We start from the raw sequence: 23,079 nt of genomic DNA on the forward strand, positions 1-23,079 counted from the left end.
AGCTGCCTGTCGCCATCCTGTTACGCCCGATACACGGACGACATCCCAGTGATCGGCGACACCATGCTGGCGCTGTTTGCGGACGACGCAGCCTATCTATCAAGTTCGATGAACGCAAAACACGCAGCGAGAAAAATTCAGAACACACTGGACGCCTTACCGACCTGGCTGAAGAAGTGGCGCTTGAAGGTCAACGTGGGGAAGACTCAAGCGCTGCTGACAGGGAGCAGCCGACTACCATCACCCCCAACTCTCATGGGGGAGAAGCTCGTATGGTCCCCGACGGTAAAGTACCTCGGGGTCACCATCGACCGCGGGCTAACAATGAGCGCGCATGTGAAGGAGACCGTATCCAGGGCTAAGATAGCCAGAAGGAGACTTAGCCGTCTCCTCACATCAAGACTGCCGCTCAGAGCCAAACTGATGGTCTACAAAGCGTACGTCAGGTCGCGGCTGACGTACGCAGCGCCGGCATGGTACGGCCTCGCGGCCGAACACGAAAAAAAGAAAATCAGAGCCCAGGAGAACCTGAGCCTTCGAACAGCGGTGGGAGCAATCCGCTACCTGAGGAACTCGACGATATACCGGGACCTGAGCTGGAAGGGAATCGACGAGTTCGTGAAAGGACTAGCGGAAAACATGTTCGACCGGGCAGCGCTCTCCTCCTGGGAGCACCTGACAACCATCGCACCGCACCACACCAGGCCGCCTGACGACCCCACCGCGCCCCCTCCGAGGAGGAAGCGCCCCCATCACTACCCGAGGGACCTCCTCTCGCCCGGGAAGAGGGAACCAGGGCAGTTGAACGTGAACAAGGACAACAACGAAGAAGACCAGCCCGCGCCTAAACGCAGGCGGCTCACTGGGCCTCCCCCAACGGGGTCTCACCCGGTGGGCTAGACCGCGAAGGCGGGGCCAACACCTAGGGACCCTTCCGTAGTCGCGGAAGGCGAGGAATGCCACCTTAAGGGGCGAAAGCCCCAGAAGGTTTCCCCCACACTACAAGTGTGTGAGAAGACAACGACGCTCGCAGCAAGCTGCTCGCGTGTCTTGTATTAGTTCGAAGCTTTGTATGGCGGCCATCTTGTTTTTTGCCGGCGATTGAATTTGACCAAGACTCGAATAGGTCACGTGAAATCCAAAAAGTTCTAGGTGCTATAGTTTTGCCAGGCCGTAGGGTGTCTCCCTGACGCGGAGCAGTTTTCAAAGACGACATTCCGATCACACCCCTATACATCAATTTTACCTCTGAGACATTTTCTGGAAAAACAAAATTTTGTATGGCGGCCATCTTGTTTTTCCGCCATTTTGGTTTTTTTTCAGTAAGGATTGGATTTGACCAGGATTTAAATAGGTTTTGTGAAAAAATAATCGTTCCAGGTGCGATAGTTTCGCCAGGCCGTAGGGTGTCTCCCTGATGCGGAGCAGATTTCAAAAATCGAGTAGTATTTCAATATCCAACTTGACATTCCGATTACATTCCCATACATCATTTTTACCTCCGAGGCATTTTCGGGAAAAATGAAAATTTTGTATGGCGGCCATCTTGATTTTCCGCCATTTTGGTTTTTTTTCACCGGCGATTAGATTTGACTAAGATTTAAATACGTTGTGCGAAAAAAACATTGTTCCAGGTGCGATAGGTTAGCCAGGCCGTAGGGTGTCTCCCTGATGCGGAGCAGTTTTTCAAGATTGAGAAGTATTTTTATACTCAACAAGACGTTCCGATTACAACCCCATACACAGTTTTTACCTCCGAGACATTTTCTGGAAAAACAAAATTTTGTATGGCGGCCATCTTGTTTTTCCGCCATTTTGATTTTTTTTCACCCACAATAGAATTTGACCAAGATTTAAATAGGTTTTGCGAAAAAAAATTTGATCCAGCTATAATAGTTGCGCCAGACTGTAGGGTGTCTCCCTGATGCGGAGCAGTTTTCCAAGATCTGGAAGTTTTCTCATACTCACCGGGAGGTCCCGATCACACCCCCCATACATCATTTTGACCCCCCGACGCTCCTTCTGGGAGAACAATTATGTCAGTGAGTGAGTGAGTCAGTCAGTCAGTCAGTCAGTGGGTTTGTAGCTATATATAGTATAACTAGATGTCGCGTGGTTCGCTCGCAGCAAGCTGCTCGCGTGTCTTGTTTTCCCGCCATTTTTTTACCGCGATAGAATTTGACCAAGACTTGAATAGGTCTCGTGAAATCAAAAAAGTTCTAGGTGCTATAGTTTTGCGTGGCCGTAGGGTGACCCCTGATGCGGAGCAGTTTTCCAAGATGACGTTCCGATCACACCCCAATACATCATTTTTACCTCTGAGACATTTTCTGGAAAAACAAAAAATTGTATGGCGGCCATCTTGTTTTTCGGCCATTTTGTTTTTTTTTTTCACTGGCGATAAAATTTGACCAAGACTTTAATAGGCTTCGTGAAAACAAAAAAGTTCCAGGTGCGATAGTTTCGCCAGGCCGTAGGGTGTCTTCCTGATGCGGAGCAGTTTTCGAAGATCGAGCAGTATTTCAATACTCAACATGACGATCCGATCAAATCCCTCACACACAATTTTTACCCCCGAGGCATTTTCGGGAAAAACGAAAATTTTGTATGGCGGCCATCTTGTTTTTCCGCCATTTTGGTTTTTTTTCAGCGGGGATTGGATTTGACCAAGATTTAAATAGGTTTTGTGAAAAAATAATCGTTCTAGGTGCGATAGTTTTGCCAGGCCGTAGGGTGTCTCCCTGATGCGGAGCAGTTTTCCAAAATCTAGAAGTTTTCCCATACTCTCCGGGAGGTCCAGATCACAACCCCATACATAATTTTTACCCCGGAGACATTTTCTGTAAAAATAAAATTTTGTATGGCGGCCATCTTGTTTTTCCGCCATTTTGATTTTTTTTCACCCACGATACAATTTGACCAAGATTTAAATAGGTTTCGTGAAAAAATAATTGTTCCAGGTGCGATAGTTTCGCCAGACTGTAGGGCGTCTCCCTGATGCGGAGCAGTTTTCCAAGATCTGGAAGTTTTCCCATACTCACTTGAAGATTTGGATCACATCCCCCATACATCACTTTTACCCCCCGACGCTCCTTCTGGGAGAACAACCCTGTCAGTGAGTCAGTCAGTCAGTGAGTCAGTCAGTCAGTGGGTTTGCAGCTATATATAGTATAATAATAATAACTAGATTTCGCGTGGTTCGCTCGCAGCAAGCTGCTCGCGTGTCTTGTTTTCCCGCCATTTTTTTACCGCGATAGAATTTGAGCAAGACTTGAATAGGTCTCGTGAAATCAAAAAAGTTCTAGGTGCTATAGTTTTGCCAGGCCGTGTGGTGTCTCCCTGATGCGGAGCAGTTTTCCAAGATGACGTTCCGATCACACCCCTATACATCAATTTTACATCCGACCCATTTTCTGGAAAAACCAAAGTTTGTATGGCGGCCATTTTGTTTTCCCACCATTTTTTTACCGCGATAGAATTTGACCAAGACTTAAATAGGTCTCGTGAAATCAAAAAAGTTCTAGGTGCTATAGTTTTGCCAGGCCGTAGAGTGACCCCTGATGCGGAGCAGTTTTCCAAGATGACGTTCCGATCACACCCCAATACATCATTTTTACCTCGTGAGACATTTTCTGGAAAAACAAAAATTTGTATGGCGGCCATCTTGTTTTTCGGCCATTTTGTTTTTTTTCACCGGCGATAAAATTTGACCAAGATTTAAATAGGTTTCGTGAAAAAAATATTGCTCCAGGTTTTAGAGTTTTGCCAGGCTGTAGGGTGTCTCCCTGATGCGGAGCAGTTTTTCAAGATCTAGCAGTATTGAAATACTCAACATGACGATTCGATCACATTCCTATACATCATTTTTTACCCCCGAGGCATTTTCAGGAAAAACCAAAATTTTGTATGGCAGCCATCTTTTTTTTCCGCCATTTTGATATTTTTTCACCGGTGATGGAATTTGACTAAGATTTAAATAGATTTTGTGAAAGAAAAATTGGTTTAGGTACGATAGCTATGCCAGGCCATAGGGTGCTGCCCTGATGCGGAGCAGCTTTCCAAGATCGAGAAGTATATCCATACTCAACAAGACGTTCCGATTACATCCCTATACATAATTTTTACCACCGAGACATTTTATGAAAAAACAAAATTTTGTATGGCGGCCATCTTGTTATTCCGCCATTTTGATTTTTTTTCGTCAGCAATAAAATTTGACCAAGATTTAAATAGGTTTTGTGAAAAAAGAATCGTTCCAGGTGCGATAGTTTTGCCAGGCCGTAGGGTGTCTCCCTGATGCGGAGCAGTTTTCCAAAATCTAGAAGTTTTCCCATACTCTCTGGGAGGTCCAGATCACACCCCCATACACAATTTTTACCCCCGAGACATTTTCTGGAAAAACAAAAATTTGTATGGCGGCCATCTTGTTTTTCGGCCATTTTGTTTCTTTTTTCACCGGCGATAAAATTTGACCAAGATTTAAGTAGGTTTTGTGAAAAAAGAATCATTCCAGGTGCGATAGTTTCGCCAGGCCGTAGGGTGTCTCCCTGATGCGGAGCAGTTTTCCAAGATCTGGAAGTTTTCCCATACTCACCGGGAGGTCCCGATCACACCCCTCATACATCATTTTCACCCCCCGACGCTCCTTCTGGGAGAACAACTATGTCAGTCAGTCAATAGGTAGGTAGGTACATGGGTTTGTAGCTATATATAGTATAACTAGATGTCGCGTGGTTCGCTCGCAGCAAGCTGCTCGCGTGTCTTGTTTTCCCGCCATTTTTTTACCGCGATAGTATTTGACCAAGACTTAAATAGGTCTCGTGAAATCAAAAAAGTTCTAGGTGCTATAGTTTTGGCAGGCCGTAGGGTGTCTCCCTGATGCGGAGCAGTTTTCCAAGATTACGTTCCGATAACACCCCTATACATCGTTTTTACACCCGAGACATTTTCTGGACAAACAAAAATTTGTATGGCGGCCATCTTGTTTTTCGGCCATTTTGTTTTTTTTTTTTTTCACCGGCGATAAAATTTGACCAAGATTTTATAAGGTTTGGTGAAAAAAGAATCGTACCAGGAGCGATAGTTTTCCCAGGCCGTAGGGTGCCGCCCTGATGCGGAGCAGTTTTTGAAGGTCGGGAAGTATTTCCATACTCAATATGACAATTTGATCTCATCCCTCTTACATCATATTCACCCCGAGGCATTTTCGAGAAAAACGAAAATTTTGTATGGCGGCCATCTTGTTTTTCCGCCATTTTGATTTTTTATCACCAGCGATTGAATTTGACCAAGAATTAAGTAGGTTTAGTGGAAAAAAAAATGTTCTATGTTTGATAGTTTAGCCAGGCCACAGGGTGTCTCCCTGATGCGGAGCAGTTTTTCAAGATCAAGCAGTATTTCTATACTCAGCTTGACGTTTTGATCACATCTCCCATACATCATTTTTACCTCCGAGACATTTTCTGGGAAAACAAATTTTTGTATGGCGGCCATCTTGTTTTTCCGCCATTTTGTTCTTTTTTCACCGGCGATTGCATTTGACCAAGATTTAAGGAAGTTATGTGGAAAAAAGTATGTTCCGAGAGCGATAGTTTTGCCAGGCCGTAGGGTGTCTCCCTGATGCGGAGCAGTTTCTGAAGATAGAGAAGTATTTCCAAACTCACAAGGACGTTGCGATTACAACCCTATACACAGTTTTTACCCTCGAGGCATTTTCAGGAAAAACGAAAATTTTGTATGGCGGCCATCTTGTTTTTCCGCCATTTTGATTTTTTTTCACCCACGATAGAATTTGACCAAGAGTTAAATAGGTTTCGTGAAAACAAAATAGGTCAGGATGCGATAGTTTCGCCAGGCCGTAGGGTGTCTCCCTGATGCGGAGCAGCTATCGGAAACCCAGACGTATTTTCATATTCGACATGACGTTCCGATCACATTTCTATACATCATTTTTATCCCCGAGGCATTTTCAGGAAAAACTAAAAATTTGTATGGCGGCCATCTTGTTTTTCCGCCATTTTGATTTTTTTCAACGGCGATAAGATTTGACCAAGATTTAAATACATTGTGCGAAAAAAAAATTGATCCAGATGTGATAGTTTTGCCAGGCCGTAGGGTGTCTCCCTGATGCGGAGCAGGTTTTCAAGATCGAGAAGTATTTCCATACTCAACAATACGTTCCGATTACGCCCCCATTCACAGTTTTTACCCCTGAGACATTTTCTGGAAAAATAAAATTTTGTATGGCGGCCATCTTGTTTTTCCGCCATTTTGATTTTTTTTCACCCACGATAGAATTTGACCAAGATTTAAATAGGTTTTGCGAAAAAATAATTGATCTAGGTATAATAGTTGCGCCAGACTTTAGGGTGTCTCCCTGATGCGGAGCAGTTTTCCATGATCTGGAAGTTTTCCCATACTCACCGGGAGGTCCCGATCACTTTTCTCATACATTATTTTTACCCCCCGACGCTCCTTCTGGGAGAACAACCCTGTCAGTGAGTCAGTGAGTCAGTCAGTCAGTACATGGGTTTGTAGCTATATATAATATAACTAGATTTCGCGTGGTTCGCTCGCAGCAAGCTGCTCGCGTGTCCTGTATTAGTTCGAAGCTATGTATGGCGGCCATCTTGTTTTTCCACCATTGTTTTACCGCGATAGAATTTGACCAAGACTTAAATAGGTCTCGTGAAACCAAAAAAGTTCTAGGTGCTATAGTTTTGCCAGGCCGTAGGGTGTCTCCCTGATGCGGAGCAGTTTTCCAAGATGACATTCCGATCACACCCCTATACATATTTTTGACCTCGTGGAATTTTCTAGAAAAACAAAATTTTGTATGGCGGCCATCTTGTTTTTCCGCCATTTTGTTTTTTTTTTCACCGGCGATAAAATTTGACGAAGATTTAAATAGTTTTTGTGGAAACAAAAAAGGTTCAGATGCGATAGTTTCGCCAGGCCGTAGGGTGCCGCCCTGATGCGGAGCAGCTTTTAAAGATCGAGAAGTATTTCCATACTCCACAAGACGTTCCGATTATAACCCTATACACAGTTATTTTCCTCGAGACATTTTCTAGAAAAACGTTTTTTTGTATGGCGGCCATCTTGTTTTTCCGCCATTTTAATATTTTTTCACCGTTGATGGAATTTGACCAAGATTTAAATAGATTTTGTGAAAGAAAAATTGGTTTAGGTACCATAGCTATGCCAGGCCATAGGGTGCCGCCCTGATGCGGAGCAGCTTTCCAAGATCGAGAAGTATATCTATACTTAACAAGACGTTCCGATTACATCCCCATACATTATTTTTACCACCGAGACATTTTATGAAAAAACAAAAGTTTGTATGGCGGCCATCTTGTTTTTCCGCCATTTTGATTTTATTTCACTCACGATAGAATTTGACCAAGTTTTAAATAGGTTTTGTGAAAACAGTATTGTTCTAGGTGCGATAGTTTTGCCAGGCCGTAGGGTGTCTCCCTGATGCGGAGCAGTTTTTCAAGATCGAGCATTATTGAAATACTCAACATGAAGATCCGATCACATCCCTATACATCATTTTTACCCCCGAGGCATTTTCAGGAAAAACGAAAAATTTGTATGGCGGCCATCTTGATTTTCCACCATTTTGTTTTTTTTCAACGGCTATTAAATTTGACCAAGATTTAAATAGGTTCTGTGAAAAAATAATCGTTCCAGGTGCGATAGTTTTGTCAGGCCGTAGGGTGTCTCCCTGATGCGGAGCAGTTTCTGAAGATCAAGAAGTATTTCCATACTCAACAAGACGTTCCAATTACAACCTCATACACAGTTTTTATCCCCGAGACATTTTCTAAAAAAATAAAATTTTGTATGGCGGCCATCTTGTTTTTCCGCCATTTTGTTTTTTTTTCACCGGTGATTGAATTTGACCAGTAATAAAATAGGTTTCGTGAAAAAAGAATCGTTCCAGGTGCGATAGTTGCGCCAGGCCGTAGGGTGTCTGCCTGATGCGGAGCAGTTTTCCAAGATCTGGAAGTTTTCCCATACTCACCGGAAGATCTTGATCACACCCCCCATACATCAGTTTTACCCCCCGACGCTCCTTCTGGGAGAACAACCCTGTCAGTGAGTCAGTGAGTCAGTCAGTGTCGCGTGGTTCGCTCGCAGCAAGCTGCTCGCGTGTCTTGTTTTCCCGCCATTTTTTTACCGCGATAGAATTTGACCAAGACTTAAATAGGTCTCGTGAAATCAAAAAAGTTCTAGGTGCTATAGTTTTGCCAGGCCGTAGGGTGACCCCTGATGCGGAGCAGTTTTCCAAGATGACGTTCCGATCACACCCCAATACATCATTTTTACCTCTGAGACATTTCTGGAAAAACAAAAATTTGTACGGCGGCCATCTTGTTTTTTCGGCCATTTTGTTTTTTTTTCACTGGCGATAAAATTTGACCAAGACTTTAATAGGCTTCGTGAAAACAAAAAAGTTCCATGTGCGATAGTTTCGCCAGGCTGTAGGGTGTCTCCCTGATGCGGAGCAGCTTTCGAAGATCGAAAAGTATATCCATACTCAACACGATGTTTCGATCACATTCCTCATACATCATTTTTACCCCCGAGGCATTTTCGGGAAAAACGAAAATTTTGTATGGCGGCCATCTTGTTTTTCCGCCATTTTGGTTTTATTTCACCGGGGATTGGATTTGACCAAGATTTAAATAGGTATCGTGAAAACAGAAAAGTTCCAGGTGCGATAGTTTCGCCAGGCTGTAGGGTGTCTCCCTGATGCGGAGCAGCTTTCGAAGATCGAAAAGTATATCCATACTCAACACGATGTTTCGATCACATTCCTCATACATCATTTTTACCTCCGAGGCATTTTCGGGAAAAACGAAAATTTTGTATGGCGGCCATCTTGTTTTTCCACCATTTTGGTTTTATTTCACCGGCGATAAAATTTGACCAAGATTTAAATAGGTTTTGTGAAAAAATTATTGCTCCAGGTTTTATAGTTTTGCCAGACCGTAGGGTGTCTCCCTGATGCGGAGCAGTTTTTCAAGATCGAGCAGTATTGAAATACTCAACATGACGATCCGATCACAATACTATACATCATTTTTACCCCCGAGGCATTTTTAGGAAAAACGAAAAATTTGTATGGCGGCCATCTTGAATTTCCGCCATTTTGATTTTTTTTCACAAGCAATTAAATTTGACCAAGATTTAAATAGGTATCGTGAAAACTAAAAAGTTCCAGGTGCGATAGGTTTGCCAGGCCGTAGGGTGTCTCCCTGATGCGGAGCAGTTTTCCAAAATCTAGAAGTTTTCCCATACTCTCTGGGAGGTCCAGATCACACCCCCATAAACAATTTTTACCCCCGAGACATTTTCTGGAAAAACCAAATTTTGTATGGCGGCCATCTTGATTTTCCGCCATTTTGTTTTTTTTTCACCGGCGATAGGACTTGACCAAGAAATAAATAGGTTTTGTGAAAAAAGAATCGTTCCAGGTGCGATAGTTGCGCCAGGCCGTTGGGTGTCTCCCTGATGCGGAGCAGTTTTCCAAGATCTGGAAGTTTTCCCATACTCACCGGGAGGTCCCGATCACACCCCCCATACATCATTTTCACCCCCCGACACTCCTTCTGGGAGAACAACTATGTCAGTCAGTCAGTCAGTCAGTGGGTTTGTAGCTATATATAATATAATAACTAGATGTCGCGTGGTTCGCTCGCAGCAAGCTGCTCGCGGGTCTTGTTTTCCCGCCATTTTTTTACCGCGATAGAATTTGACCAAGACTTGAATAGGTCTCGTGAAATCAAAAAAGTTCTAGGTGCTATAGTTTTGCCAGGCCGTAGGGTGACCCCTGATGCGGAGCAGTTTTCCAAGATGACGTTCCGATCACACCCCAATACATCATTTTTACCTCTGAGACATTTTCTGGAAAAACAAAAATTTGTATGGCGGCCATCTTGTTTTTCGGCCATTTTGTTTTTTTTTCAACGGTGATAAAATTTGACCAAGATTTAAATAGGTTTTGTGAAAAAAATATTGCTCCAGGTTTTATAGTTTTGCCAGGCCGTAGGGTGTCTCCCTGATGCGGAGCAGTTTTTCAAGATCGAGCAGTATTGAAATACTCAACATGACAATCCGATCACATTCCTATACATCATTTTTACCTCCGAGGCATTTTTAGGAAAAACGAAAAATTTATATGGCGGCCATCTTGAATTTCCGCCATTTTGATTTTTTTTCAACGGCAATTAAAATTGACCAAGATTTTAAAAAGCTTGGTGGAAAAAATAATGTTCTAGGTGCGATAGTTTGGCCAGGCCGTAGGGTGTCTCCCTGATGCGGAGCAGGTTTTCAAGATCGAGAAGTATTTTCATACTCAACAATACGTTCCGATTACACCCCCATACACAGTTTTTACCCACGAGACATTTTCTGGAAAAACAAAATTTTGTATGGCGGCCATCTTGTTTTTCCGCCATTTTGATTTTTTTTCACCGACAATAGAATTTGACCAAGATTTAAATAGGTTTCGTGAAAAAAGAATCGTTCCAGGTGCGATAGTTGCGCCAGGCCGTAGGGTGTCTCCCTGATGCGGAGCAGTTTTCCAAGATCTGGAAGTTTTCCCATACTCACCGGAAGATCTCGATCACACCCCCCATACATCATTTTTACCCCCCGACGCTCCTTCTGGGAGAACAACCCTGTCAGTGAGTCAGTGAGTCAGTGAGTCAGTGAGTCAGTGAGTCAGTACATGGGTTTGTAGCTTTATATAATATAATAAAATAATAATAATAATATATATATAAAATGTCTACGCAACTAGTGGTAGGTTTGCACATTATAAACTTATTATCTATCAATTAAAAAAGGACAATTTAAAGTAAAATATGCAGTACGCGCATGCGCGGCGCAATCGTTCCTCTGCGCCCGCGCGTCGCTTTCCACCCCGGAAACTTTGCGCGAGCTATAAATACGACCGGCCTGACCGCGTCTCGGTTTTGCTCGTCGCGGCGTCGAAGAGTGCGGACGTGCGCGGAGCGCGCCGCTACAGTACACCCCCTCAAGCGAAGCGTACCGGCCTCTTGACAATGCGGCCAGACTGCGTCTTCTTCTCTTCTGTGCTCGATGTAGGTCGATTCGATGGTGGAGGACTGGTATGATGAGCGTTCTTCTCAGGCGATGCAGGTGTAGTCGTATCTTCGGTCGGTTCGTCTTCATTGAGAATGTAGGCCGGTTTCAGGCGGTCTATCGACACTGTTGCTTGTCGATTTGGCAACTGGAGTGTGAAAAACTTATCCGTGCGCGATAGTACACGATAAGGACCTTCATACGGCGCTGTTAGAGGTTTCCTTACGGCATCTACTCTCATGAATACGCTCTCGCAAGTTTGTAGGTGCGGATGGACGAAAACTGCTCTGCTGTTGTTATGTGGCTCTGTAGGTATTGGTCGTAGGCTGTTGATTGCTCGGCGTAGGTCTTCTACGTAGGCGTAATCCATAATGGTAGGCGTGGCTGACGGCGGAGTGAAAAATTCACCGGGTAAGCGTAGTGTGCAGCCGTATGTTAGCTCGGCGGCGCTTACACCGGTGTCGCTTCGTGTGGCTGCGCGTAGTCCGAGTAGCACGGTGGGTAACTCGATAATCCAGTTAGAGTTAGGAGTTAATCGAGCTACTATAGCTGCCTTCATGGATCGGTGCCATCGTTCGATGATTCCGTTCGATTGCGGGTGATAGGGCGTAGTGCGAATTTTCTCTATTCCCATTGTACGAGTGAGACAGGCCATCAGCTGACTCTCGAACTGTCTTCCTTGGTCTGTCGTTATCTTCGCGGGACAGCCAAATCGTGATATCCAGCCGTCGTACAGTGTCTTCGCGGTTTCCTCTGCGGTGATATCACGGACTGGATAGGCTTCAGGCCAGCGCGTCGCACGGTCGATCATCGTGATAACATATCGGTATCCGTCGGCTGAGGTAGGTAGCGGTCCGACTATGTCGATGTGCAGATGGTTGAAGCGTTCCGATGGCGGAATTGTAGAAAGTGCGCTCGACGTGTGTCTATGTACCTTCGCACGCTGACAGGGAATACATGTTTTCGCTCATTTGCCGATGTCGCTGTTCATTGATGGCCAAAAGAACCGTTGTTGAAGCATTTTTCGAGTAGTCCGGGTACCAGGGTGACTTAGGTTGTGTAGTGCTTTGAATGCGGCTACACGGAATTCCGTCGGTAGGTATGGACGAATGTTGCTCGTAGATACTTCACAGTATATAGGCTTGGTAGAAGTAGGTAGTAGTATTTTCTTCAGTTTGATGTTATCTTGCTGAGCGAGAGGTGCGATGTTGCTGTCTCTTTCTTGCGCGTCTGCTAGTTCCTCGTAGTTGATAGGCGATGGTGAGTTGATTGTTTCGACACGTGACGGGGCGTCGGCTACGGTGTTTTCTTGTCCGTTAATATGTCGTATATCAGTAGTGAATTCGCTGATATAGAGTAGCTGTCGCGTGCGTCTAGGTGTTTCGCTGTCTGTGCTGTTCTTCGAAAATGCGAATACTAGCGGCTTGTGGTCAGTGAACACGATGAGGTTTCGGCCTTCGAACATTTTGCGGAAGTGTTTGGTAGCCATGTAGATAGCCAGTAGTTCTCTGTCGTATGTAGAATAGCGTTGTTGAGCTTCGGAGAACTTTTTCGAGAAATATCCCAGTGGTTGCCAACATTTTTCAACTCGTTGTTGTAGTACAGCTCCGGCACATGTGTTCGACGCGTCACACATGAGTGCGAGTGGGAATGAGTGATGCGGGTGTGCAAGTAGCGCTGCGTTCGCGATGCTTAGCTTGCAATTTTCGAATGCATTTGATGATTCTTCATTCCATTGTATCTCTGTCTTGTCGCGTTTCTTCGAATTATGTAGATATGCGTGTAGTGGGGCTTGTACTGCGGCTGCGTTGGGAATGTTGGCTCGATAGAAGTTTAACATTCCGAGGAAACGTCGGAGTTCTTCGACAGTCTTCGGCTGGGGATATTGAATCATAGCTTCGACTTTCTCTTGCGGTGGTTTAGTGCCTTCGCTGTTCACGGTGTAACCAAGGAAAGTGACTTCGCTCCTGCCTAGCACACACTTAGCCGGGTTGATTGTGATACCGTACTGGTCTAAGCGTGACAGTACGGTGCGTAGGTGATGGCGGTGTTCTTCCTCGTTGACTGAAGCGATGAGTAGGTCGTCGATGAATGGAAATACGAAGTCCAAACCACGCAGTACTTCGTGTATGAATCGTTGAAATGTCTGTCGGGCGTTTTTAAGGCCGGGACACATTCGTGGGAATTCGAAAAGTCCGAAGGGTGTTATTATTGCAGTCTTCTCTATATCTTGCTGTGTGACGGGGATCTGCTGATAGGCTCTGTTTAGATCGAGAGTGGTGAATATCTTCTTATCGGCGAGTTGATAGGTGAAATCTTTGATCCTCGGTATCGGGTATCGGTCTGCTTTCGTGACGGAGTTGAGCCTTCTGTAATCGCCACACACGCGTAGATCACCATTTTTCTTCGGGACGATGTGAAGTGGGTTAGACCACGGGCTTTTGCTTGGTCTGCATAGCTCTTGATTGACCATCATCTCGAACTCCTTCTTCGCTCGTTCGTATCGGTGCGGTGGTATCGGCCTAGCTCGACAGTGTAGCGGTGGTCCTGTGGTTTCGATGTAATGTTCCACGATGTGTTTAGGGTTCAATTTCATCGATGTTAGGCGAGTGGTGCCGGGGAAATCCGCTAGTATGTCGTGGTATGACTGCTGTGGATCGATACTTCTCACGGTCGGCGGTGATGCGGTGGTGCATATTGGTGTCTTGATAAACAGTTGCGTAGTACCGTCGATGAGACGTCGATGTTTTAAATCCACGATGAGGTTATGATGTGCGAGGAAATCTGCTCCGATGATGGGTTTGCTGACTGCTGCGATGACGAATTTCCAGGTATACGGGCGTCGTAGTTTGAGATCTAGCTCCATAGTGCGTTCCCCGTAGGTAGGTATCGGCGTGTTGTTAGCTGCGTACAGGGTATACGACAGCGGTTGCAATGTAGAAGCTTTGCTCCTTGGTAGTACAGATATATTAGTGCCTGTATCGACCAAGAAGGTAAGTTTGATCTTCTGTCCGTAACAAATAGGCGGTGAAGCTTCTCGGGAACGCTAGATTCCGCCGCAGCTAGCGTTCTATCTAATTTTCCGAATTTTCTTTCTTGAAAGTGCACGGCGATCGGCAGCGTTTTGCATTTCCCTTGAATCGGCGGTGATAGTAGCAGTGCGGCAAACTTGCGGAGTGCGAGCGAGACGATTCGCGTGACATGCGCCGTCGCGTACGCATGCGCTCTGTACAGTTGCTTATGTGATTAATGTTACCGTGAAGAATACGATGTCGACTAACGTTGTAAAGTGTAGTTCGTGTAATATAGTGGTGTGCGAGCTATTGGCTTATATACAAAATAAGCTAGATATAATGGACGAGGAGAGTATAGCTAGAATATGTAATTCGGCTTTCACAACGGAAGAGATTGTAGCCGCAAAATAGTTGCTATTTGATTCTATGCCAACTAAGAAGAGGAATATCACGAGAAAAAAAGAAGGAAAGTCACTACGTGATATTGAGGATATCATCTGTTTGTTTAAGGACACCGATCCAGATCAAACTCCAATATTTGTGGCCAGAGATTTGTTTAAACTACCTCCAGTGGATTTTGATCATCTAGATGCTTCAAAGTTATTAAAAGACATCGTTATATTGAAGAATGAGTTGCAGCTGATTAGAGATACATATGTATCTATGAGTGATCTGGAGTTGCTGAAGTCCGAGATAGAAAACTTAAAACGTGCATCATTAATTAATGTATTTGAATGCAATGTAAATAGGAAAAGAGGTGGACATCTTTTGGACAATATTAGCCTTGATAGTGGCCCTATAGGTTTAGCCCATATAAGTGGAGGTGAGGATGATACAGTTGTTACAAACTCGCAAAGTTACGCCACTTTAGCGAAGATATCAAAACAACCAAATATACCCGCATCTAAAACAAGCGCGGTGCAATTTTGTAAACAGAGCTCGCACACAAAGCCATCAGCTGACGAAACGAGTAACGAGCAAGTAACCGGTCGGGACGAGTCACACATACACGCGCGGCTACTCGATGACGCAGATCTGCCTTCCGCAGGCGAGTACATGACTGCTCCGGAGGCTACGTCACATCAGGACAGTACTATGCCAAAGGGAGCCAAGATAAATAAGGATAGTGTAACCTTACCATTAAAACAACCAAGTAACGACTGGTTTGTTGTACGAAACCGCAAGGCTCGTAAACAAAAACAACAATTTATTGGGAAAATGGGCGTGGCTCAAGAGACTGAGTTGAACAAATTTAAAGCTGCCGAACATAAAGTACCCATGTTCATAACAAACGTACACAAGGATACTAATGAAGATGATATATAGCAGTACATTTTGAGTAAAACACAAGAAAAAGTATCCTTAGTAAAATTGAATATAAGGAATGATATGAGGTATAAAGCATATAAATTATTTGTACCAAAATATAAACTCAATACCTTCCTAGATAATAGACTGTGGCCAGAAGGTATTATTTTTCGGCGATTTATTCATAATAAAAATAATAATACTGATGGGGCAAGCGGCAGACGGAATGAGGCACCAGTTGTACTAGATACCAATGGCGGGCAATAATAGAACGGATGACGTGCTGCATAACACCATCCTAGTAACGTTTAACTGCAAGTCATTAAAGCGTTCGATGGATGGGGTAAGACAGTTGTGCAAGGAAGCGGATATTATTGCATTACAGGAGACGTGGCTACTGCCACATGACTTGCCAATGCTGGCGACCATCGATGATGATTTTGGTTGCACGGGGACCTCTGCTGTGGATACATCTGAAGGTATGCTGATAGGTAGACCGTTCGGAGGTGTTGCTTTGTTGTGGCGAAAAAGTATGTTTAATTGTGTGTCGGTTGTACAGTGCGATAACCCGCGGTTAGCGGCTATTAAAGTGAATCTGAGTGATAGAACAATAATGTTCGTAACCGTTTATATGCCAGTAGACTGCTTGGATAATTTAATAGATTTTACGGATTGTTTGAGTAGTGTTAGTGCAATAGTGGCAGAACATGATGTGGAGGCAGTATTCATTCTAGGAGACTTAAATGCTCATCCAGACGGACTTTTCTTTAAAGAATTAACTACTTTTTGTTCAGATCAAAAATGGGTTTGTGCAGATATTGATAAACTGGATAGAATGACCTACACTTTTATAAGTGACGCGCATGGGAGTAGAAGATGGTTAGACCACTGTATTGTGACAGAGGGAGCGTGGCCTTCAGTGATAAATTCTTTTGTTAAATATGATTCTTTCTGGTCTGATCATTTTCCGTTGTTTGTTATATGTGATCTTAACATTGTTAATAGGAAAACTATAAGCGCCCCATCCAGCAATAGTGGTGTGAGGTGGGGAGACAGAACATTGTCACAAATATATAAATATGAAGAGATTTGTAATAACCTATTGCGGGAGATCGACTTCCCCTCAGAATTACAAGATTGCTGCGAAATTTTTTGTCATAATGTAGATCATAGACGTATAATTGACACTCTCTATAAGCGTATAATATCTGCGCTTTGTGAGGCTGCTACAATATCATATAAGTGTAAACAAGCATCCAGGCGGAAAAATGTGGTTGGTTGGAATAAATTTGTACGGGAGGCACATGTTAGGGCCAGGCTCGGTCTTCAAATGTGGAACTGGTACAGTCGTCCCACTTCTGGACCTATTTTTGATGAAATGGTTCAAAGTCGGAAAATATTTAAAAGTAGACTTAAGTGGTGTCAGGACAACCAAGAACAGATTAAAATGGACTTGCTGGCCTCGCACCACTCAAAAAACGATTTTCGTCAATTTTGGAAGTGCACAAATAAGCTTAATGCCAGGCCTGGTCTACCTGTGACTGTAGATGGTAAATATGGGGCTAAGGAAATTGCAAATGTTTTTAAAGATCACTTTTCTATTAGGTCTCCGTTGGGGCCTTCCCAGATGCCCGGTACTGAGACTAATCGTGGACTTCTCGAAACAAGAGTTAGTCCGAAAGACATATCTTCGATCCTAAAACATATGAAAAGGGGTAAGTCGCCTGGACACGATGGTCTCAGTATTGAGCACCTGCATTTTGCTGGACCTCATCTGCCGAGATTACTAGCATTACTATTTAATTTCTGCCTGGGACATGGCTATCTACCAGATGACTTGATGAAAACTGTAGTTGTTCCTGTGATAAAAAACAGGACAGGCGATGTGAGCCAAAAAGCTAACTATAGACCTATCTCATTAGCGACCATTGTGGCTAAGGTGCTTGATAGCATGTTAAATAGATTCATGGATAGATACATACATCTTCACGACAATCAGTTCGGTTTTAGAGCTGGTCTATCCACTGAGTCGGCTATCTTGAGTCTGAAGCATGCTGTCGGGTACTACCGTAACAGGGGCACGCCGATTTATGCGTGCTTTTTGGACCTTTCCAAGGCTTTCGACCTTGTCTCATACCACACTCTCTGGAAGAAGCTTGATGGAGTTGGTTTGCCCTCAGAGGTGTGCGGTGTTTTTAAATATTGGTATCATCACCAAGTTAATGTCGTCAGGTGGGCGAATCAGACCTCTGACCCGTATTTGTTGGATTGTGGTGTGAGGCAGGGTGGGCTCACCTCGCCAACCTTGTTTAACTTATACATGGACGCACTGATCGGGGAGCTCAGTAGGACTCATGTCGGATGCTTCGTGGATGGAATCTGTTTCAACAATATTAGTTACGCAGACGACATGGTGTTGCTGGCCCCCTCGGTCGGTGCGTTGAGAAAACTGCTGGGCATATGTGAGGCGTACGCAGTCTCTCACGGTTTGCTGTACAATGTGAGCAAGACAGAGTACATGGTTTTTGGGGCTATCGGCAAAAGGTATCCATCTACTATCCCCCCGATTGTTCTGAATGGTGTGGATTTAAAGAAGGTAGATAAATTTAAGTACTTGGGGCACCTTATCGTCGATGACCTCAAGGATGATGTTGATATTGAGAGGGAACGCAGAGCGCTGTCGGTCAGGGCGAACATGTTGGCACGCAGATTTGCTCGATGTAGCAGTGCGGTTAAAATAACGCTTTTTAAAGCATACTGCACCTCTTTCTACTCGGGTGCTCTGTGGACCAGCTACACCCAAAGATCATACAGTGCTCTGCGGGTCCAGTATAATAACGCTTTCAGAGCATTGTTGCGGCTGCCTCGTTTTTGTAGCGCCTCAGTAATGTTTGCCAATGCTCGGACTGATGCGTTTCAGGCCATTATACGCAAAAAGTCGGCGTCGTTGCTGCAAAGGGTACGGGATAGCAGCAACTCTCTACTGAGGGCTATTGCTGATAAGGCCAATAGTCCGCTGATACGACACCTTGTTGCCATCACCAAATCTAATTTAGTTTTACTTTACTAACAATAAAATTAAGCAAATACTAACAATAAATGGATCTTGTTATCTTAAATAAACAATAATAATAATAATAATAGTAGGTAACTAATTATCTAATCTGTGGTGGTTGTGTTAGTTGGTTGTTAGTTATTCTAATGACAACAAAGAATACAATTATTTACTGTTTCAACTGTTTTAGGTAGATAATGGCCCCGATTCCTATGAGTAAATGAATGAATAACCCGGTCGAATCAAAAAGGTATCTCGCTGGTATGCAAACCGTTTGACGTGTGCTGTCAACTTAATTCTGTCGGTTGTTTTAGATTTCTGCTTAAAATTGACGTGTATTCCATAAATTTTATGCCTGTTGATTATCCGTCCATTTAAGAATAAGAATAAAATAAATTTATAATTTACGATAGACAGAGAAGGAATAGGATCGGTTCGTAGTGCCTACTTTGTAGGCCGCGCCGCCGCCGGCGTGCGGCGCGGGGCGTGCGGAGCGGGGCGCGCGGCGCGGTGCGTGTGGCCGTTGACCCGTTCGAGCAGCTGTTGTCTCCATTACATCGAAAATTTTCGATAATTTGTCATTATTGTTTTTTTTATTGAAATTTGGGTTCTATGCAGCTAAAAGCACAATATGGAATTGAAAATAATTAAAAACAAAACTCAAAATTTCATGAATTTTGCGACGGAAAATTCCACTAGATATTAACTCAGAATCATGGTCTGAATCATCCCTCTCAGTATTCGTTACGATGTCACTAACACCCAGTATACATTAAATGTTTCCATAGCTTGTAGTACTCTGACATGCGATTCCAACATATTTATGAAATAATCGCATGTTACATATAAATACAAGTACTGTAATTACACAATGTCTTTGAAATATTGTTAATTAATTTTTCAGTCTGTCCCAATACATATATCATCATAACTATCCGCACGTGCACACTCAAAATCGCTTAGGTTTTCATTGTCGCGTTGTATTTCACGTTAACAAGTTTAAACATGAAAAATGGAGACTAGCGATTATAATTAAAGGAAGTATTTATCTAAGTACTTATTTCATCACACTAATGTTATAAATGCGAAACCCCTAAAGAGCTGAACGGATGAAATTTGGTAGCTAGATATATCACATAGCTACCGCATTAACGCATAGGCTATCCATACTAATATACTAATTATACTAATATTATAAATGCGAAAGTAACTCTGTCTGTCTGTCTGTTACTCTTTCACGCCTAAACGGCTCAACGGATTTTGATGAAATTTGGTATGGTGATAGATGATAACCTAGAAATGGTCATAGGCTATAAATAATCACGCCATCGTTCTTAGGGGGTAGGCAGTTGGCAGATAACTAAATTGATTTAGTGATTTGTAGTCGTTTTTGTTGGGACTTTTGCTCTTTCACGTCTAAACGGCTGAACGGATTTTAATGAAATTTAGTGAGGTAATAGTTGGTTATCTAAAAACGGTTGTACGATCAAATTGATCACGTCATCGTACTTAGGGGGTAGGAAGTAGGCAGAAAACTGAATTGAGTTAGTGATTTTTTTATGGTTTTTGCTGGGAGTTTTGTCTATCATGCCTAAACGGCTCAACGGATTTTGATGAAATTTAGTTAGCTGATAGATAGTAATCTAGAAAAGGATATGGCCTATTAATATTTATGCTATCGTACTTAAGGCGTAGGCAGTAGACAGAAAACTAGGTTAGTGATTTTTAATTGTTTGTTTTAAAAGTTTGCCTCATTCACGCCTTAACGTCTGAACGGAATTTTATAAGACTTGGTTAATTTAAAGATAGGATCTTAGGCACGGACACAGGCTACTTTTTATGGCGGGAAAATACCTCATTCCCGCGGAAATCTAGATTTCGTGATCGTGTCAAGAAGCGCATGACGCCATAGCTACTGGAATGATTTCGATGTTTTTTTTTAAACTGAGTGACCTCAAGTTAGTATTTGATCACTTTTCTAACTTAGAGGGTAGGTAGGCGCCATAATTTAGGGAATTTATGATAAAATTTTGATGCAACTGTCTTTATTAAACAGTTATATCTCATTCCTACAGGAACCTACACATACAAAAAATACAAAAAAAAATACAAAAATATTTATTTGTCTTCCAAAAACCTTTTTCACAAATTGTGAAGGCACACCATTTAAGCATTACATTGCTTGTGCTAGGTGGCCTCGCTCTTCCCAAATTATTATTTAACAATGGTTTATGTTAACACATAGCTATAGCTAGCTATCTATTAACATTAAAACTCTTTCTAGAATCACATTACGCCAATTAATTGATCTGATTTGTATAAGTTTTTTTATTCAACTGACTGTTACATTACATACAGATAAAATCTAATTACTTACACCACATAATTAATATAGTACTACATGACTAGCTACGCTTTAAACTTGAGGAGGTAATTCGATAGACATTTATACGAACTTTAAGCCCAGTAATCAATCATAGTAATAAGGTAATACTCATTTTAGACAAAGAAACGGATAGGTAATCAGTTCGTCAACGAAATTATAACACCTACACTTAGTTTGTTTACTATTTAACGAGGGAAAATAATCCTTACTAATATTATAAATGCGAAAGTAACTCTGTCTGTCTGTCTGTCTGTTACGCTTTCCCGCTTAAACCTCTCAACCGATTTTGATTAAATTTGGCACAGACAATCTTTAGACCCTGAGAAAGAAAATAGGATACCTTTTATTGCGAAAAGAAGGGACGAAGAGATTGAAATAGGGGTTGAAAGTTTGTATGGGATATTTTAATTTTAAAATATAAATCCATGAAACTTTATATTTAAGCACTTGATAAAAAATAATTAAACATTTGTTCTAGCGTTGCTGAAATTTCGACCAGTGAGGGGGTGAAATGAGGGTTGAAAGTTTGTATGGGAGTTCGTCATTTTTGGGGATAAAACCACGAAACTTTATATTTAGGAACTTGATAAGAAATAAAAAAACAATTTGTTAAAGCGTTTTTGAAAATTCGATCTTTGAGGGGATGAAATAGGTGTTGAAATTTTTTATGAGGTTCGTCATTTTTCAAGATAAAAATATTAAATTTTGTGTTTAGGCACTAAATAACAAACAAAAAATCGTTTGTTCAAGCATTTTGAAATTTTTACCAGTAGGTATGGGGGTGAAATACGGGTTGAATGTTTGTATGGATATTCGTCATTTTTGAAGATAAAACCATGAAACTTGGTACGTAGGTCTCTTAGGATGTGCAGAGTTTTTCAACAAACGGATTTTCCGAAATTCGAACGGAACGGAACGGATTCGGAACGGGAACTACGAAGCCAAACTTTTTGTATACAAAATATTAACCACTGAACCTAGGAACATGATATTTAGTAGTTTTGGGTGTATCAAGTTAAAAAAATTTGGCTTTTGTAGATAAAGTTCCTTTTAACGAATACTCTGCATCGCCGCCACTGCCGTCGGTCGTCGTTCGTCGTCGCGCACATTCGCCGAAGTGTGGCGGCAGTCAACGGCGCTGTCTTGTGGTGGGGGAGCGCACGTGGTGTATACGTGGCCTGCTCGCGAGTGTCGAGTCCAAACAATTTCTACATTTTAACAAATAATAACAAAATAGCAAACGTTGTGTACAAAAAAGTTTTAAATTAGGTCATTTTAAAATATTTTTGTACACAACGTGACGCTGACCCCTGTAAGTGTCTTGGACATAAGGGACCGATAAATATTCCTAGGTAATTTCTGCCACTCAATGGAATACATAGGTACTTTATAACGACTGTAAACAGATATTTTTTATTTTTTTTAAATATACCTACTTACTCTCTTTTAATCACATGCTATACCGTTCGTTTTATATAATCCTTAATATTCAAATTAAAAGTACGCAGACGAAGTCGCGGGTAACAGCTAGTTATAAATAAGGCAACGAAATCACTAGGCTTTATCATGCGAATTTGTGCACCTTTTCGCAACCAAGCCTGCATTAAAAGCATCTACTTCGCCTATGTGCGTAGCATCCTTGAATTCGCTTCCACTGTGTGGTCCCCAAATTATAAAATATATAATAATCGAGTAGAAAAAAATCAGAAGCGGTTCATTAAATTCCTTAACTTCAGAACCTTTACTGTACCTGTCTCTTATGAGGAGGATTGTAAAACTCACAACATGTTAACTCTTTACAAAAGGCGGACGCTCTTAGATATGATGTTTCTCTATACCATAATTAATTCAGAAATCGACTGTCCAGAGTTGGTTGGTGCCCTAGGATTGTATGTGCCACTACGACGAACGCGACATACTCGACTATTGAGTACCTCTGTGCACCGTACAAATTACGGGCGTAATGAGGCTATGAATCGTATAGCTAATACGTACAATAGTCAATTTCACGATATCGACCCATTCGTATGTACCAAGTCAAAGTTCAAAAAACAAATTACTAATATTTTATTATAGACTAGCTTTTGCCCGCGACTTCGTCCGCGTGGCGTCTTATATAAGAGAGAGATCTTTGTGTGTGTGGGAGTGCATACTTATGCAGTTTAGATGTTTTCATACAATGTTTTTCCCAATAACTC

The 23,079-nt window shown here is 42.6% G+C and overlaps 1 protein-coding gene across 1 annotated transcript; it reads right to left on the minus strand.

The window, feature by feature from the left end:
* Positions 1–11,050: 11,050 nt before the first annotated feature.
* On the minus strand, positions 11,051–11,929 carry LOC126381233 (uncharacterized). The gene has a single exon (XM_050030734.1). The coding sequence runs from the start codon at positions 11,927–11,929 to the stop codon at positions 11,051–11,053; it is 879 nt and encodes a 292-aa protein (XP_049886691.1).
* Between the last annotated feature and the right edge of the window lie 11,150 nt (positions 11,930–23,079).

The sequence above is a fragment of the Pectinophora gossypiella genome, unplaced genomic scaffold, assembly GCF_024362695.1.
Source record: "Pectinophora gossypiella unplaced genomic scaffold, ilPecGoss1.1 Pgos_40, whole genome shotgun sequence".
NCBI lineage: Eukaryota > Metazoa > Arthropoda > Insecta > Lepidoptera > Gelechiidae > Pectinophora > Pectinophora gossypiella.

Coding starts and splice junctions, on each gene's coding strand:
- LOC126381233 (XM_050030734.1), bottom strand. CDS start 11,929: ATGATCGACCGTGCGACGCGCTGGCCTGAAGCCTATCCAGTCCGTGAT.